This window comes from Mesoplodon bidens (assembly GCF_964165515.1).
Source record: "Mesoplodon bidens genome assembly, chromosome: 11".
NCBI lineage: Eukaryota > Metazoa > Chordata > Mammalia > Artiodactyla > Ziphiidae > Mesoplodon > Mesoplodon bidens.
The window spans coordinates 21,604,307-21,622,967 of record NC_138167.1 but is presented as its reverse complement, the minus strand read 5'-3'; the positions used below and the strand labels follow the sequence as shown (position 1 = coordinate 21,622,967).

The following is an 18,661-nucleotide window of genomic DNA, read 5'->3' as shown; positions in this document are numbered from 1 at the left end:
ACTTCCCAACCACAAAAGACCCCTGAACTCGGAAGGAATGGATCCGCGACCCATTTGTGAATAATCGACTTTGTCCGTGCTAGAAGAGGATCAACTGCTAGAGATCGCAAATGACGGCGGCCTTAAAGGTATGTGTGAGACAACTTCAAATCTCCATACGTTCTGGATTGAAGTCAAGCCGGGATATCCTGAGATTGCCACAAAAGCACTGAAAAGCCTGCTTCCATTTCCAACATCCTGTCTTTATGAAGCAGGGTTTTCTGCAGTGACGGCGACCAAAGTGACATCACGGAGTAGACTGAACATAAGCAGCACACTTGGATGTCACTGTCTCCCATCACCCCCAGATGGGACCATCTAGTTGCAGGAAAACAAGCTCAGGGCTCCCACTGATTCTGCATGATGTGAGTTGTATAATTATCTCATTATATATTACAATGTAATAATACTAGAAATAAAGTGCACGATAAATGTAATGCGCTTGAATCATCCTGACACCATCCCCCCACCCGACACCCCCGCCGTCTGTGGAAAAACTGTCTTCCACGAAACCGGTCCCTGGTGCCAAAAAGGTTGGGAACCGCTGTTTTAGGGGACAAATTTCAGGGATGGGATTGAAGGCCTTTCTCTGAAAAAGAAAACAAAAAATGCACTCTCTCATTTTGCTTATTAATGTCGGAAGGTTTTTCCAACAGAGGACAACTTCCCATTCCACAAGTAGAGCTACTCAACCTTTCTTCCAAACCAGCTCTCCCTCCTGAATCCCTTCAATGATAGAGACCAGTGATTTTCTTTCTACTGAATAGAGATGGTTTTCACCTCTTGTATTCTATATATGCTAGCGTCTGCATGAGCTAGGAACAAAAACCTTATAATCACGGAGGTAGGTCTTAAAATGAACATATTCTAGGGGACGTTAGTATTTGAGAAATTCATTCACTTGCTCTCACATCAGCCTTTGGTTTGACAGGCCAGAAGTCTGAAATCAAGCAGGGTTGGTCCCTTCTGGAGGCTCTGAGGGAGCCGAGGTCATTCCATACATCTCTCCTAGCTTCTGATGGCACCTCATAAACCTTAGGGTTCCTTGATTTGCATAACCCTCTGCCTCTGTCTTCACATGACTTTCTCCTTGTGTTTCAAATCTCCCTCTTTCCTATAAGGACAACAGTCATTGGATTTGGGGCCCATACTAAATCCAGGATGATCTTATCCTGAGATCCTTAAATCTGCAAAGACTCTATCTGCAAATATGCTCTCATCCACACGTACAACAGGTTAGGACCTGGGCATACTTCTGGGGGACACTATTAAACCCACCACAGATGATCAAAAGGTCTGCCGAGTCAGCAATAAGTTGCTGGCCAATTCCTAAGAAATACAGATAGAAGTTGTTGCTAAGTACTAAGTTTCTGGTAAGAAAAAATAAACTTGGAGACCATACCAATTTTAATCGCTCATCTTTATTGATAAAATAGGTTCCTAGTAGTACATATTCTCAGACACAAATTTTAAGGTTCTGCTTAAAAAAAAAAAGTATGGGATAGAACACTGTTGCTATATAATAACATAAATGTCTTTAAACACCAAGTTCTTAAACTAATATCCAAGTAAGAAGACCAAGAATAAATTAACTCAACTTATTTGTTTACAAAAATAATTATTTATCAAGTAATGTTTTATAATAGAGCTGCCCCAATGAATTGCCTCAGACTTACTCTCAATTGTGTAGCTTATTTCAGTTCTGACTTGGGATAAAAACTCTTATGAATGAATGTGCCATCAAATTAAAGGATACTTTCCCAAAAACCAATAGAAAAGTTTAAAAATAAAAACTGTCACTTGTTTATCAAATAACAATTAAGGCCTCTGAATGAGAAAAGAAATCTATTTAATGTTTGGGCCATTAGCCCTTTTCTATTCAATCAGTCCCATCAACCCCACTTACCCCAAACTTAAGATAAAAAATTCCGAAGTGAAAAGTAGTTTTGAATTTTACCAATATATGAAATTATACATAAAAGTTACCATGTAAATATTACTTTAACATATATACTCCAAAGTAGAATTTTCTATTGTGCTGTTTTTAATATATATTTAATATGAGTACAGTATATTTAATAATCATATTTGACACTCTTACCTTTTCTTCTATAATCATGACAGAATATGAAAAATTTAGATTTCAACTGATGTTAAAGCACGTTTCTATTTCTAGCAGCTTTTAAAAATTTATATACTGGATATGTATTCTGTAAAAAATAAAACAAATACTTATAAATCCAGATTTCCCCCTCACCACCCGCTAGCCCTTTGACTGAAAGGTTACAAGAAACATCTTGTAGGTTATGAGAACCAGGTGGAACTTAAGAATAGATCTAGAAAAAAATTTTTTTTTAATTTTAACTTACTGTTTCTATATGTCTTAAGCGTAATTACTTAAGGGGGAAAAAAAGGGTTTTGAGGCAGAGGAATTCCCAATTTACTTTGAAATTACCATACTGATCTTGCTATATCAAACATTTCAACTGTTAGCTAAATGAACTACATAATATCCTTAAAGATCAACCGGAGAAGAAAAAATCTCATCTTAATTACTGATTTAGAACCAAAACTTATTCTTTCAAAGAAGTAGTTTAACCTACTAAATATGTCTCTTATAAGCTCTTCTTTCTTAGAAAGTAGTACTCCTTCTCTTTCATTCCTGAAATATTTCATATACTTAAGGAAATCATGGACAACTGTTAGCTCAGTATTAATTAGGATAAATTAACAAAAATTAAATTACCTCTTTTATTTATGGTGTATATAAAACATTCCTAAGTTTTTCAAACTGAACTTTCTTTGACAAAAATTTAAATTAAGGAGAAGGTAGGTAGGCCATCATTAAAGCTGAAGTCTCATGGTACATAAGCTACTTGTTAACTTTCACCATACAGGGAGGATATGCTTTAGTATGACGATTTTCCATTCACAACACTGTGGCAAAATTTCTTTTTTAAAATTGGGATGTTTCTATTAATTCCCAGACATTTGTTGGGGATATTCATATGTATCCAAGTGTCAACCAGAAAGCCAACAGCACTGCTGAAAGCTCTTGATACATTCAGCAGTCACTGTGAAAATCTTGAACTTGTTCACCAATTAACAAAGGCTTAGTTTCTATTTTTCAATTATAGTTTGGAATAACGTCTATGACCATTAACTATGCATTTTCTTGTTGCTATCTTTTAAAAATGTCATTGCCAGTGCACTGTACATATTATAAAAAAAGTAAAACAAAGGGCAGCTTGAGATGGATTTTTCTGTTAATTCATTCACAGACTTAAAAGCTCTTCAGCTCTTCCTCAGACTCAGGTCACTATTGGTCACTAATGCTGACAAAGATGTACTTTCCGACACATCATCTTTTCTAAGATTCAAAAATGATTCTCGAGTTATTTGAAGGATCTCTCTCAAGCCTTTATTTTCTTGCTATAAGAAAGCACAAAAACAAAGAAGCAGTCACCAAGGTGGCTACAAGAGTACAAACGTATCTTAAGAAAAGCCAAACATATGAAGGTATGATAAATAAAAAGCATGTACTGTAATTGGCAGAAATGTATTAAATGATATGTGCAGCTGAAGTTGACAACTTGAATCCACAGAACACTTTTTTAAAGAGGTAGGAATCACGTATTCAATGTCTTCCACCACAGAAAAGCCTTTTTAATTTATGCAGCGGTAACTGTAGACAGAACCTCAGAAACAGCCTTATTTTATAATCACAGTATAGAAAATCACAGTAAGAAAATAACACCTAGATTTATATTTGTGTAAACTCAGAAAGTCTGAATAATACCCTGGGGCTAAAAGCTCTCAGTACTTTAGTAATTTTATTATTTCCATGATAGCATGGAATGCAGGGCAAGCCCTGGTTTGCTTCCCTCACTGGAATTTAACAGCAGCAGGGCTGGCTGAATAGATTGTGATATTTCTTAAGAAGGAAAGTTAAGTGACCAAATCTAGCACTGGTAAACAACTTTGCCTTTGCCTTTTTCTAGATTAGTTACTGCAAGAAATTTTTAGACATTTAAAAATAACTCTCATAATTTATTCTCTACTGCTCTGTCTTTTGGTCTTACTTTCTAAGTTTCAATGGTATAAATAAAGCAGAGATCAGCAAACTTTGGCCTGGCTTGAGTGAGGCCTGTTATTATAAATTAAACTTTACTGGAACACAGTTGAGTCCAATCTTATTTTTTGTGTGTATAGCTGCTTTTTCATTACAATGCCAGAGGTGAGTAGCTACCACAGAGACTGCCTGTTTGCAAAGCTTAAAAGATTTACTATCTGGCCTTTTACTGAAAAAGTTTGCTTACCTTTGTTATAAAGAATGAGAGAACTTTGTACACTTAGAGAAATCATTTTTGGCCCTCTATAATCAATTTCTCCACCATGATTTCAAAATAAAGGTTTTAAAAGTATAAAGGTCTCCTCTACTGATTTCAGTTATTCAACAATGACTTGTGCTTTTGCTACCACAAAATAAAGGACAGATGCGATAAAAGCTTCTATATTCCCCAGAAAAATACAAGTGGCCAAAGAATATGATTTGTGGACTGAAAACATTTCTCCCTGCATCACTGTGATCTCTAATAAAATAAAGATATTAAAAAAATTACTAAGCTGAAGAAGTATATTCACCTAATAACAGAAGAGACACAGGATCAAAAAAAAATCAATTTTCTCAATTACTGGTATAAGTTTACTATTGATCCTAGACTCTTGCATTACTATATAAATGGTCTTGCATTATACACCCATATAACCAGTATCCAGATTAGGAAAAAGAACATTAATAGTATCCCAGAAAGTGTGTGTGTATATATATACATACATATACATATATTATTTTTTAAGCTTTTTTGGGACCTTTTTTAAAGTCTTTATTGAATTTGTTACAATATTGCTTCTGTTTTTTTAATGTTTTGGTTCTTTTGGCCACGAGGCATGTGGGATCTTAGCTCCCTGACCAGGGATCAAACCCGCACCCCCTGCATGGAAACTGAAGTCTTAACCACTGGACCACCAGGGAAGTCCCCAAAAGGATATATTTTAAAGTGGGATATATTTTCTGATAAATGTTTGTATGGACAGTTTTCACCCACATGTGCAATTTAAAATTTACCTCAAGTTGAAATATTCGTTCCTGTTCCCTGCAACCCTGTTGCTCGTCAATTTCAATGGCTTTCCTCATTACCGCTGCCATTTCAGTTATCTGGTCAACATGTGCTTGTAATTCCTGAAAAAAAAAGAGATGGACGTTGTGAATCAGTGAAATACTTTAAAAAAATTTTTGGATCCTCCCCTTTTTATAAAATCTGCATTGCCACTTAATATGAATGTAATATCTTTACACTGCCATTTAACATAAATGTAATATATCAAACAGATATTTACAAGAAAGTTGACTGACCATGAATGTGCTTTTGAAGTCAGATTTCTGTTAGGACTAGGATTAAGGATAAGCAGCACAGTATATCTAAACCCACAAACAAGAAAAAGACTCATTTCACATTCCTCTCACCACAAATGATCAGAAACTTTTTCTCTTCTGCACCTACATACCCCATTGACCAAAGTAATGGGAAAGATAAGCATTCAATCTCTTTTCCTCACTGAAGTCTTCATGATTTAAAAATATCTTCTGTATTTTCCATGCCTAAAAATTCATCTCAATTCAATCCAGAACCTTTTCTAGATTATAATCCTCATTGAGAGCAGGAACTGTATATTGCTTATATTTGCCTATTATTTAATGTTAGGAACATAATAGATAATAAGTATTGAGTAAAATGAACAGAGTTCTGCTTTTAAGTATTGAATATTAAGTGGCCTTCCTTGCAAACTGTTCAAAATATAACTTTAGTATAAAATAGACATCCACATTTGTTTGGCACAGCAAGCAGCATAAATTTCTTCCAATCTCATTCTCTTATTCTTTTTTGCACACCTATGATGAGCCAGGCACTGTGCTAGGTGACAGGAATATGAAGCCTGTTAAGAAATGTTCCCTGATTTCAAGGAGCTTACAGTCAATGAAACAGACAGACAAAAGGTTTATAACCAACAAAAACATGAGAATAATACTTTTTTAAATGAACAACTTCTATAGACCATTGTTCACTAGCAATCGAGGGTCATTTTGTTATACTAAGGACAAAACTTAAATATAAAAGTTAATAGCTCCCCAAATAAACACTGTCTCTTAAATAGTTGTATATACTCTGTTTGTAAAAAGGATTTGAACAAGACCCCCCAAAACCTACAAAACTAGTAAACTATGGAAGGAATATAATAGAGAACAAATAGGAATATCTTTAGCAAACCACATATTTAATATCTTCTTAACCAACAAAAATACAGATCCTTATTTTAACACAATCTATAAAAAGCGAGTACGCAGGAAGAAGTCAAAATAAAAGATTACGCTGTCCAGTATGGCACTATTTAAATTTAAATTACTTGAAGTCAAATACAATTTTAAGAAATTAACAATTCAGCCCCTCAGTCGCACTAGTCACACATCAAGTACTTAATAGCCACATGTGGCTGGTGGCTTCCATATTGAACAGCATAGATAAAGAACATTTCCATCACTGCAGAAAGTTCTACTGGACAGCTCTGGATTAGATTATGATAGCAAGAATGATATCAAGACAAACATCTGTCGTATTCTGTAGTAGTTTAAACAAAATGATTACAATCCCTCCCACTGTAAAGGGAGCCTCATGTTTAAAAGCAAGTTAAGTATAGGCAACTGCAGCAGCAAACTGAATAAGGGTAATGAGTAAAAGTTGTGAATACCAACAGCTTTCTCAGCTTATGATTTGGTGTCTTATGGCACTGACCTAGGTTAAACGACTACAAGGAAGCAGATAATTACTTGCCTTGAAAACGAAAGAAAACAAGAAAGTACTAAATTTTTCAGGACAGTCTGTTTTAATAAAATCATCGTAAGAAAAAACCCCCAATACTTCAAACAGAAGTGTATTTTTATAGGTCTGGTTCCTGGATGGTTCACTTAGTACAATAAAATCTTCAGGGAAGTGTCATGGATCTCTTAATAGGCACGAGAAGGCAAGACCTGTGCTTTCAAAACTCTTAAAGGCAAGAAGTGCTAGCAACATAAACCTTGCACTGTCTTGAAATGCCTTTCAAGAAAAAAGGCTTGTATATAGATTATAAATATATAAGGGGGAAAGGGGCGGGTGGGGAGGGGTTGCGGGGCTGGGGCCTTGCTTCCCCTCCTCTCCCCTCCCCTGGTCCCCTATCCCTGGGGCCGTTTGTTAAAAAAGAATAATAAAAGGATTAAAAAAATAAAATAAAAAAAAGAGAAAAAAAGGCAGTTAAAACACAATAGACACAATGGAGAGGGTACTACTGTACTTAATAACACCTAAACAAAGGCAATTTTATTTTATTGTGAACTCAAGCTGAAGGACTATAACTATCGAAAATCTGAATTAAAACAGTTCATTTAACAGTTTGATTGAACAGAAGTTTTAGAAAATCAGATTAAAATTATTACCAGGAAAACATCTTTGATGTCCAGCAAGAGGATGACCGTTTGAAGCCTACTAAAATTTTGCATCTATAGCTAACAAGAACAATAACATGAAAGGCTGGCCCGAAGAACCTTTAAAGCCTGCAATTATCTAACAGGCTATGTATCATACAATACACAGAGAATTGATGACAGACTTAAAGTTTCTATACTGAGTATTTTTGCAAGGCTATGAAAAGCACAGCGTTTTTAAAAGCAGTTTCATTTATTTGCTGAATTAAGTTGGGAGGAGAATTCAATGTAAAAGAACTTTTTAAATGGACCCCCCTTCCATCCACACCCCAAAAGCTGACTGTTTTATTTAGTGTACATTCTGATTTGCTTCCAAGTGCCTCCTCTGCAGTCCATGTTGAGGTGCTTCAAGGATGTGTCGAGATGCATCAAGGAAGAATCCTTCGGAGTTGTTACGATGCACCATGTCAATCTGTAGTACAGAGTCATTATAATGTTAATACGGATATTATCCGTAATTTAAAAACTGAATGAGTGTTAGTTCATGCGTGTTAGCCAACTGTTTGAAATGTTTGTTTTTTTAAGATTTCCAAAAAGGTAGCAGTTCAAAAATAATGTAAAAATGAGTATTTGAATGAAAATGAGTTCTCCTCAAACTGTTTATTGGTTTTTAAATGTGTGCTCAAAAACTTCTAGGTGAGGACAAAGTTCTATGTTACAGTAGTTTCAAAAGGGTCTCTTACTCCAAAATGCTGTTACGTGTAACTTTGTTTATTACCCCTAAATGTGTTATAAAATTATTTTTGTGTTTAGGCATATCAGAGCACTAGTACCTAAACATACCTTGGAAGCTCATATTTATCATACAAGTTTCTCTGCTCACCCACTTCTGCTTGTTGACCCCAATAATTAATTCAAGGCTAGATTTAGATGGATTTGCTACCTTTCCTTGCCACTTTCCCAGATTCTCCTCATGAGAACTAATCTTGCTTCCTCTAGTATTCCAGTAATAATTCAGATCTCTATTTTAGGATTCATCACATCCTACCTTATATTAGATAATCATGTTTGTGTCTGTATCTCCCAATACACTGAAAGCTTCTATGGTAGAGTAATTAACTTATTCATTCATCTTATTATTAATAATAACTAAGCCAGTGCAAGTGTTAATAAATACCTGTTTGAATCAAAGTGTCTCCTTTTTGTTAATAAATATCTGTTTGAATCAGTGTCTCCTTTTTGGGAAAAATCAAAATCACAAACATTAATATGTATTAGTTAGAATTAATAACAAGTAACTGAACTGTCATTTCATGGAAGGCAAGAATCAGCACTTAGATGAAGAATTCAATTGACATAATTGAAAAAAGATGATTTACAGCCATCTTAAGAAATGTTTAACTTTGCTAATTAATAAAACAGCTGTGATGAGTGGTAAAATCTAATGTGTTTTAGAAAACATTTGCTTCTGACATAGCTGCTACCACAAGAGACTAGCTAGCTTCAGTATCTTATTCTTAAGCACTAGTTTGCCGGAGCATTCTCTTTAGATCTTAAAAAATTTAAGTTGTTAAACATAAGGGCCTTTTGGAATGTCTCAAGATTATACTTATTTTACCAATAATTTTAAGTCAGTTCATATTTGTACCTTAAAAAAACCTCTTAAATTATATATTTAAAATTAAATTTTTTATAATGATCTCATTAACAATAGATACAGTTTATAGTCAAAAGATTGCCATTTAACTATCCAAGGTTTCCTTTTGGATAGGAGATGAATAGCATAATTAGATAGTATTAAAGCCACATTTATTTTTACTATTTTACTATTTGACACAAGAGCTGTCTATTACTGACTTCCTTAATATGTAGAGTTGAATCTACATATTAAAGCAATTCACTAGGTATTTAATTTTAATAGAATTAATAATTTAAAAATACCTACAAGCACCAAGATGGAAGAAATATAACATTTTAAGGAATCTAAAAAGTGTTTCAATAATCGAGAAAGATAAAAATGTTATATGAATATTTCTTAAATAATATTAGTTATAACTAATAGTTAGTTCACCATTATCCAATACAGATAATGGCCTAGTAGTCACAATCTATTCTAATATTTTTATTTCACACCAGCAGTTAAAAATCAGTTTAAAATAAAACATAAATGGAAAAGGACTATTCTACCTGTTTTCAAAACAGTTGCTAGCAAACACAGGGATCAGAATGAGTATGATGAACAGCAGGAAAAACACTAATTTCTATTAGTTCAGCTCTGTCTCTAGAAATGATATTAAGTGATATGTGATGGAGGAGGGGGTGGGGAGGCAATATATTTTATATATACATAAATATATACATATATTTGATATATATATTTCCTCTCCCCCCCACCATGGCACTTCCATTAATAATCAGGAGTATCTATAGTCTGGATGAATCAACCTCATTCAGAAAATAGTCTTAAGAAAAACAAATCTACCTTTAGCTGTTTTCAGATTTTTTTTTAAGTGTTAAGCATTTAATTTTCATTTTTGCAAGAGATATCAATACACAAATTAAAAGAAGTATTTCTTACAAGCAGATAACCTTATAAAAATAATTTGATCTGAACAGACTTACCTTTATTTCCCAAATAAAGTTTATTTTTTAATATATATTAAAGCTACTAGGGAAGAATGGGAGTTAGAAGAGTAAATCAAACAAAATGACACATAACATGAAAAAAATAAGGAGAAGAAAATGTCAAAAAGAGAAGTATTCAGTATCATGTAAGTAAGATTCCTATGATTTTTTAAAAATCTGAACACATGTTAACCAATTGTCCTTCTTTTCTATTTCAAATTATATTTACAAAAAGGATTACCTTGGTGTGCTGCTCTTTTAACTTCATTATTATCCCTGGATCATCTTTTTTGCTAGCCATTAGCAATCTAAACATTTGCTCTCGATACTTGCTCATTATAAGTTCCAAGGCAGACTGATGTTCTTCCAGGGATGTACGTAATTCTATCAAAAACAACAGTATATTTTATTCAAACTTGAGTTCAGGATGTACAAAGTATTCTCTTCCACATTACACTTATCAAAAAAGCAATTTATAAAGGGGGTATTTTAAAAAGAAAACATGAGGTACAAAAATCTAGCCACATGGAAATAAAGGATACCAAATGGAGTCCTTTATTCTCAAAATGACCATTTTAAACTCATTTTTTGAGAAATCATTTTAACAAATATTTACTGAACAGGAATTAAGTATCAGATCATGCTCTATATTAGGAAGACCAAAAGGCCATAAAGCTCAGAGTCCAGTGGAGAAAACAAAACATAAATAATGAAAATACAACGTGGTAAGTGTAGAGTGGAGCTCTATCCAAATACATACAGAAAGTCCGTGAGGAAAAATTGGTGAAAGCTTCACAGAAGTATAGTATTGAGATCAACTTGCATTCCCTGAAATGAAAAATAAATGACAGGGCATTCTAAGCAGGGAGGCATGCAACTGGATGGTGTGTCCGGGAAATCGTTCAGGGTGACAAGAGCAAAGGTTTCAGGAGAAGAGAAGTATGGGAAGAATACAAAAAAGAAGGCTTGGAGTCGACTTTGAAGGCCTCTGGATAAGGAGATAGTACACAATGAAGGTTCTTAAGCAAAAGAATAACATGATCGGATATATTTTTGAAAAATCAATCTGATGCCTGTGTTGAAGATGGATTGGAGGGAAAAGACACTGAAATCAGGGAGACCAATGAGGACAGTTCAGGCAAGAGACTATGAACACCTAAGCTGTAGGCCAAAGTGGTGGGACTGCCGAGAATGAAACTGAGTTATTTCATAGGTAATGACAATGGTGCAAACTGGATACTGAGGGTGAGAGCCTAGATCCAAGTAATGTAGACATTCATATGTAGGACAGGATAAAGAGCAATAAATATCCTCTCTATCTGGGGAGCTACCTTGATCACACGCCTCTTAATCACCACATCAGAGCCTTTTGCCCTCAGCTGTCTATGGTTCTGGTTCTGCATGGGTTCCAACTGACTTCACATGGTAGCAATCTGACTTCAGGCTTCCGCCTGGCTTCCGGCTAGCACCGTGCACCTCTGCCTTCCACCCTTGAGTTACATAGCACAAATGAAATTGCCTTTCATAGCTAAGCTAAAAAAGTTTTATTACTCAGTACTGAGAGTACTGGCTGACACAAGGGAGGAGATGTAGAGTGTCAGGTCCATTAAAAATATGCCATCTTAATCCTCATCCAAATCTGAGAAGAGGATATTATCCATTCCATCATCTGGATGGAGAAACTGAGACTCTGCAAAGGATAAAATATTTCTCCAATTTAATAAAATTCAACTGTAAAAAGAGTGACGAGTGACCCAGCAGAAACAAAAAATAGATGTGTGATAGCAGCAAGAATGGAGAAAAACTGAAGATGGAGTGGGTCAGGGAATGTGTAGGTATGGCCGCTAATCCCTGGGTGCCTCAACATTCCTTGCTGTTTCCTTCCACACTCCTGAAATAGTGCCTTCACTGCCTTTTCCTCAAAGTCCCAGCTAAGCATGCTGTTTCCTAGTGGAACCCTAAATAATACAGCAGCCGTGTGGTTGACAGGGTCTTGGTGCTCGGGCCTGGTGTCAGCTGGGAGAGCTGAGTTCAGGACATTGGACCACCAGAGACCTCCTAGCCGCACGTAATATCAATTGGCGAGAGCAATCCCAGAGATCTCCAATCTCAACGCTAAGACCCTGCTCCACCCAACAGCCAGCAAGCTCCAGTGCTGCACGCCCCATGCCAAACAACTACCAACACAGGAACACAACCCCACCACTAGCAGAGAGTCTGCCTAAAATCATACTAAGTTCACAGACATCCCAAAACACACCACCGGATGCGGCCCTGCTCACCAGAAAGATAAGATCCAGCCCCGCCCATCAGAACACAGGCACTAGTCCCCTCCACCAGGAAGCCTACACAACCCACTGAACCAACCTCACCCACAGGGGGCAGACACCAGAAACAACGGGAACTATGAACCTGCAGCCTGCAAAAAGGAGACCCCAAACACAGTAAGTAAAGCAAAATGAGAAGACAGAGAAATATGCAGCAGATGAAGGAGCAAGATAAAAACCCACCAGACCAAACAAATGAAGAGGAAATAGGCAGTCTACCTGGAAAAGAATTCAGAGTAATGATAGTAAAGATGATCCAAAATCTTGGAAACAGAATGGAGAAAATACAAGAAACATTTAACAAGGACCTAGAAGAACTAAAGATGAAACAAACAATGATGAACAACACCATAAATGAAATTAAAAATTCTCTAGAAGGGATTAATAGCAGAATAACTGAGGCAGAAGAGCGGATAACTGACCTGGAAAATAAAATAGTGGAAATAACTACTGCAGAGCAGAATAAAGAAAAAAGAATGAAAAGAATCGAGGACAATCTCAGAGACCTCTGGGACAACATTAAACACACCAACATTCAAATTATAGGGGTCCCAGAAGAAAAAGAGAAAAAGAAAGGGTCTGAGAAAAGATTTGAAGAGATTATAGCGGAAAACTTTCCTAACATAGGAAAGGAAATAGTCAATCAAGACCTGGAAGTGCAGAGTCCCATACAGGATAAATCCAAGAAGAAACATGCCAAGACACATATTAATCAAACTATCAAAAATTAAATACAAAGAAAAAATATTAAAAGCAGCAAGGGAAATGCAACAAATAACATACAAGGGAATCCTCATAAGGTTAACAGCTGATCCTTCAGCAGAAACCCTGCAAGCCAGAAGGGAGTGGCAGGACATATTTAAACTGATGAAAGGGAAAAACCTACAACCAAGATTATTCTACCCAGCAAGGATCTCATTCAGATTCGACGGAGAACTTAAAACCTTTACAAACAAGCAAAAGCTAAGAGAATTCAGCACCACCAAACCAACTTTACAACAAATGCTAAAGGAACTTTTCTAGGCAGGAAACACAAGAGAAGGAAAAGACCTCCAATAACAAACCCCAAACAATTAAGAATATGGGAATTGGGCTACCCTGGTGGCACAGTGGTTGGGAGTCCGCCTGCCGATGCAGGGGACACGGGTTCATGCCCCGGTCTGGGAAGATCCCACATGCCGCGGAGCGGCTGGGCCCGTGAGCCATGGCCGCTCAGCCTGCGCGTCTGGAACCTGTGCTCCGGAGAGGCCACAACAGTGAGAGGCCCGCGTACCGCAAAAAAAAAAAAAAAAAAAAAGAATTTGGGAATAGGAACATACATATTGATAATTACCTTAAATGTAAATGAATTAAGCGCTCCAACCAAAAGACATACACTGGCTGAATGTATACAAAAACAAGACCCATATATATGCTGTCTACAAGAGACCCACTTCAGACCTAGGGACACATACAGACTGAAAGTGAGGGGATGGAAAAAGATAGTCCATGCAAATAGAAACCAAAAGAAAGTTGGAGTAGCAATTCTCATATCAGACAAAATAGACTTTAAAATAAAGACTATTACAAGAGCCAAAGAAGGACACCACATAATGATCAAGGGACCAATACAAGAAGAAGATGTAACAACTGTAAATATTTATGCACCCAACATAGGAGCACCTCAATACATCAGGCAAATGCTAATAGCCATAAAAGGGGAAATCGACAGTAACACAATAATAGTAGGGGACTTTAACACCCCACTTTCACCAATGGACAGATCATCCAAAATGAAAATAAGGAAACACAAGCTTTAAATGACACCTTAAACAAGATGGACTTAATTGATATTTATAGGACATTCCATCCAAAATCAACAGAATACATGTTCTTCTCAAGTGTCCATGGAACATTCTCCAGTACAGGCCATATCTAGGGTCCCAAATGAATCCTTGGTAAATTTAAGAAAATTGAAGTCATATCAAGTATCTTTTCGGACCATAACACTATGAGACTACATATTGATTACAGGAAAAAAACTGTAAAAAATACAAACACATGGGCAAAACGATACGCTATAAATAACCAAGAGATACCTAAAGAAACCAAAGAGGAAATTAAAAATTACCTAGAAACAAATGACAATGAAAATATGATGACCAAAAACCTATGGAATGCAGCAAAACCAGTTCTAAGAGGGAAGTTTAGAGCAATACAATCCTACCTCAAGAAACAAGAAAAATCTTAAATAAACAACCTAAGCTTACAACGAAAGCAATTAGAGAAAGAAGAACAAAAAACCCCCCAAAGTTAGCAGAAGGAAAGAAATCATACGGATCATATCAGAAATAAATGAAAAAGAAATGAAGGAAACAATAGCAAGATCAATACAACTAAAAGCTGGTTCGTAAAGAAGATAAATAAAATTGATAAACCATTAGCCAGACTCATCAAGAAAAAAAGGGAGAAGACTCAAATCAACAAAATTAGAAATGAAAACAGAGAAATAACAACTGACACTGCAGAAATACAAAGGATCATGAGAGATTACTACAAGCAACTCTATGCCAATAAAATGGACAACCTGGAAGAAATGGACAAATTCTTAAAAAAGCACAACCTTCTGAGACTGAACCAGGAAGAAACAGAAAATATAAACAGACTGATCACAAGCACTGAAATTGAAACTCTGATTAAAAATCTTCCAACAAACAAAAGCTCAGGACCAGATGGCTTCACAGGCGAATTCTATCCAACATTTAGAGAAGAGCTAACACCTATCCTTCCCAAACTCTTCCAAATATAGCAGAGGGAGGAACACTCCCAAACTCATTCTACGAGGCCATCATCACCCTAATACCAAAACCAGACAAAGATGTCACAAAAAAAGAAAACTATAGGCCAATATCACTGATGAACATAGATGCAAAAATCCTCAACAAATACTAGCAAACAGAATCCAACAGCACATTAAAAGGATCATACACCATGATCAAGTGGGGTTTATCCCAGGAATGTAAGGACTCTTCAATATACTCAAATCAATGTGATATACCATATTAACAAATTGAAGGAGAAAAACCATACAATCATCTCAATAGATGCAGAAAAAGCTTTTGACAAAATTCAACACCCATTCATGATAAAAACCCTCCAGAAAGTAGGCAGAGAGAGAACCTACCTCAACATAATGAAGGCTATATATGACAAACCCACAGCCAAGATCATTCTCAGTGGTGAAAACTGAAACCATTTCCACTAAGATGAGGAACAAGACAAGGTTGCCGACTCTCACCACTCTTATTCAACATAGTTTTGCAAGTTTTAGCCACAGCAATCAGACAAGAAAAAGGAATCCAAATGGGAAAAGAAGTAAAACTGTCACTGTTTGCATATGACATGATACTATACATAGAGAATCATAAAGATGCTACCAGAAAACTACTAGAGCTAATCAATGAATATGATAAAGTAGCAGGATACAAAATTAATGCACAGAAATCTCTTATATTCCTATACACTAATGATTAAAAATCTGAAACAAATTAAGGAAACACTCCCATTCACCACTGCAACAAAAAGAATAAAATACCTAGGACTAAACCTACCTAAGGAGACAAAAGACCTGTATGCAGAAACTATAAGACACTGATGAAAGAAATTAAAGATGATACAAACAGATGGAAAGATATACCATGGATTGGAAGAATCAACATTGTGAAAATGACCATACTACCCAAAGCTATCTACAGATTCAGAGCAATCCCTACCAAACTACCAAAGGCATTTTTCACAGAACTAGAACAAAAACTTTCACAATTTGTATGGAAACACAAAAGACCCCAAATAGCCAAAGCAATCTTGAGAAAGAAAAATGGAGCGGGAGGAATCCGGCTCCCGGACTTCAGACTATACTACAAAGCTACAGTAATGAAGACAGTATGGTACTGGCACGAAAACAGAAATACAGATTAATGGAACAGGATAGAAAGCCAAGAGGTAAACCCACGCACCTATGGTCACCTTATCTTTGATAAAGGAGTCAAGAATATACAATGGAGAAAAGACAGTCTGTTCAATAAGTGGTGCTGGGAAAACGGGACAGCTACATGTAAAAGAATGAAATTAGAAGACTCCCTAACACCACATAGAAAAATAAACTCAAAATGGATTAAAGACGTAAATGTAAGGCCCGAAACTATCAAACTCTTAGAGGAAAACATAGGCAGAACACTCCATGACATAAATCACAGCAAGATCCTTTTTGACCCACCTCCTAGAGAAATGGAAATAAAAACAAAGATAAACACATGGGACCTAATGAAACTTCAAAGCTTTGGCACAGCAAAGGAAACCATAAAGAAGATGAAAAGACAACCCTCAGAATGGGAGAAAATAGTTGCACATGAAGCAACTGACCAAGGATTAATCTCCAAACTGTACAAGCAGTTCACACAGCTCAATATTAAAGAAACAAACAACCCAATCCAAACATGGGCAGAAGACCTAAATAGACATTTCTCCACAGAAGATACACAGATTTGCCAACAAACACATGAAAGGATGCTCAACATCATTAATCATTAGAGAAATGCAAATCAAAACTACAATGAGATATCACCTCACACCAGTCAGAATGGCCATCATCAAAACAGCTACAAACAACGAATGCTGGAGAGGGTGTGGAGAAAAGGGAACCCTCCTGCACTGTTGGTGGGAATGTGAATTGATACAGCCACTGTGGAGGACAGTATGGAGGGTCCTTAAAAAACTAAAAGTAGAACTCCCGTATGACCCAGCAATCCCACTCCTGGACATATATCCAGAGGAAACCATAATTCGAAAAGACACATGCACCCCAATGTTCACTGCAGCACTGTTTACAATAGCCAGGCAATGGAAGCAGCCTAGATGTCCATCGACAGAGGAATGGATAAAGAAGACGTGGCACGTATATACAATGGAATATTACTCAGCCATAAAAAGAAACGAAACTGAGCTATTTGTAGTGAGGTGGATGGACCTAGAGTCTGTCATACAGAGTGAAGTAAGTCAGAAAGAGAAAGACAAATACCGTATGCTGACACATATGTATGGAATCTAAAAAAAAAAAAAAAAACAATGGTTCCGACGAACCTAGGATGCAGACGAAGAGGATGGACTTGAGGACGTGGGGAGGGAGAAGGGTAAGCTGGGATGAAGTGAGAGTGGCAATGACGTATATACACTACCAAACGTGAAATAGATAGCTAGTGGGAAGCAGCCGCATAGCACAGGGGGATCAGCTTGGTGCTTTATGACCACCTAGAAGGGTGGGATAGGGAGTGTGGGAGGGAGACGCAACAGGGAGGGGATATGGGATGTATGTATACGTATAGCTGATTCACTTTGTTATACAGCAGAAACTAACACAACACTGCAAAGCAATTATACTCCAATGAAGATGTTTAAAAAAAAAGAGCAATAACTACGATTTAGGCATAATGGACTAGAAATGTCAAAAACTAACTTTAACTGGCTATTTTCCCATTTTATTTATTTATTTATTTATTGACCACGCCACACAGCTTGTGGAATCTTAGTTCCCCAAGCAAGTACTGAACCTGAGCCCATGGCAGTGAAAGTGCGGAGTCATAACTGCTGGACCACCAGGGAATTCCCTATTTTCCCATTTTAAAAAATAGTAATTGGTCCCAAGTTGATAGTACAATTGCAGATTAAAGTTCTCTTTTGATTTGCTATACACAGTGATAATATAGCTTGCCTTTGTTCTCTTGCTGCAATTCTCTGATTTGTCTGTTTTCTTGCTGGATTCCCATAACTAATGTGGACCGTGGCCGATGTCTTGCAACTTCATTAAGTTCTTGAATTTCTTCTTGATACTAATGAAAAGATTTTTATTAAAATGTAAGAGAAAATATTTGAAAATATGTATGATATATATACACACACACACACACACACACACATATGTATATTTGATAAAGAACCCTTACAACTCAACAATAAAAGGAAAAATAACTCAATTTAAAAATGGGCAGACAAGTAAGTTCTGAGGATGTAATGTACATCATGGTGTCTAGAGTTAACAATATTGTATTATATACTTGGATGGTGCCAAGAGAATACATCTGAAATGTATACGCACACACACACACACACACACACA

At 36.2% G+C, this 18,661-nt stretch overlaps 1 protein-coding gene across 2 annotated transcripts in view; it reads right to left on the bottom strand.

Annotated features, from left to right (window-relative positions):
* Positions 1 to 1,440: 1,440 nt before the first annotated feature.
* FGFR1OP2 (FGFR1 oncogene partner 2) overlaps positions 1,441 to 18,661 on the bottom strand; it is a 32,752-nt gene continuing 15,531 nt past the window's right edge. The window contains exons 3-7 of one of the 2 annotated variants that reach the window (XM_081249217.1): positions 18,257 to 18,374; positions 10,425 to 10,567; positions 7,917 to 8,030; positions 5,168 to 5,281; positions 1,441 to 3,471 (exon numbers count right to left, since the gene is read on the bottom strand). In XM_081249217.1, the coding sequence (XP_081105343.1) occupies positions 3,334 to 3,471; positions 5,168 to 5,281; positions 7,917 to 8,030; positions 10,425 to 10,567; positions 18,257 to 18,374 (627 nt within the window). In that variant the 3' untranslated portion in view covers positions 1,441 to 3,333. The remainder of the gene's footprint in view (positions 3,472 to 5,167; positions 5,282 to 7,916; positions 8,031 to 10,424; positions 10,568 to 18,256; positions 18,375 to 18,661) is intronic. The other variant, XM_081249218.1, reaches the window with a different exon arrangement.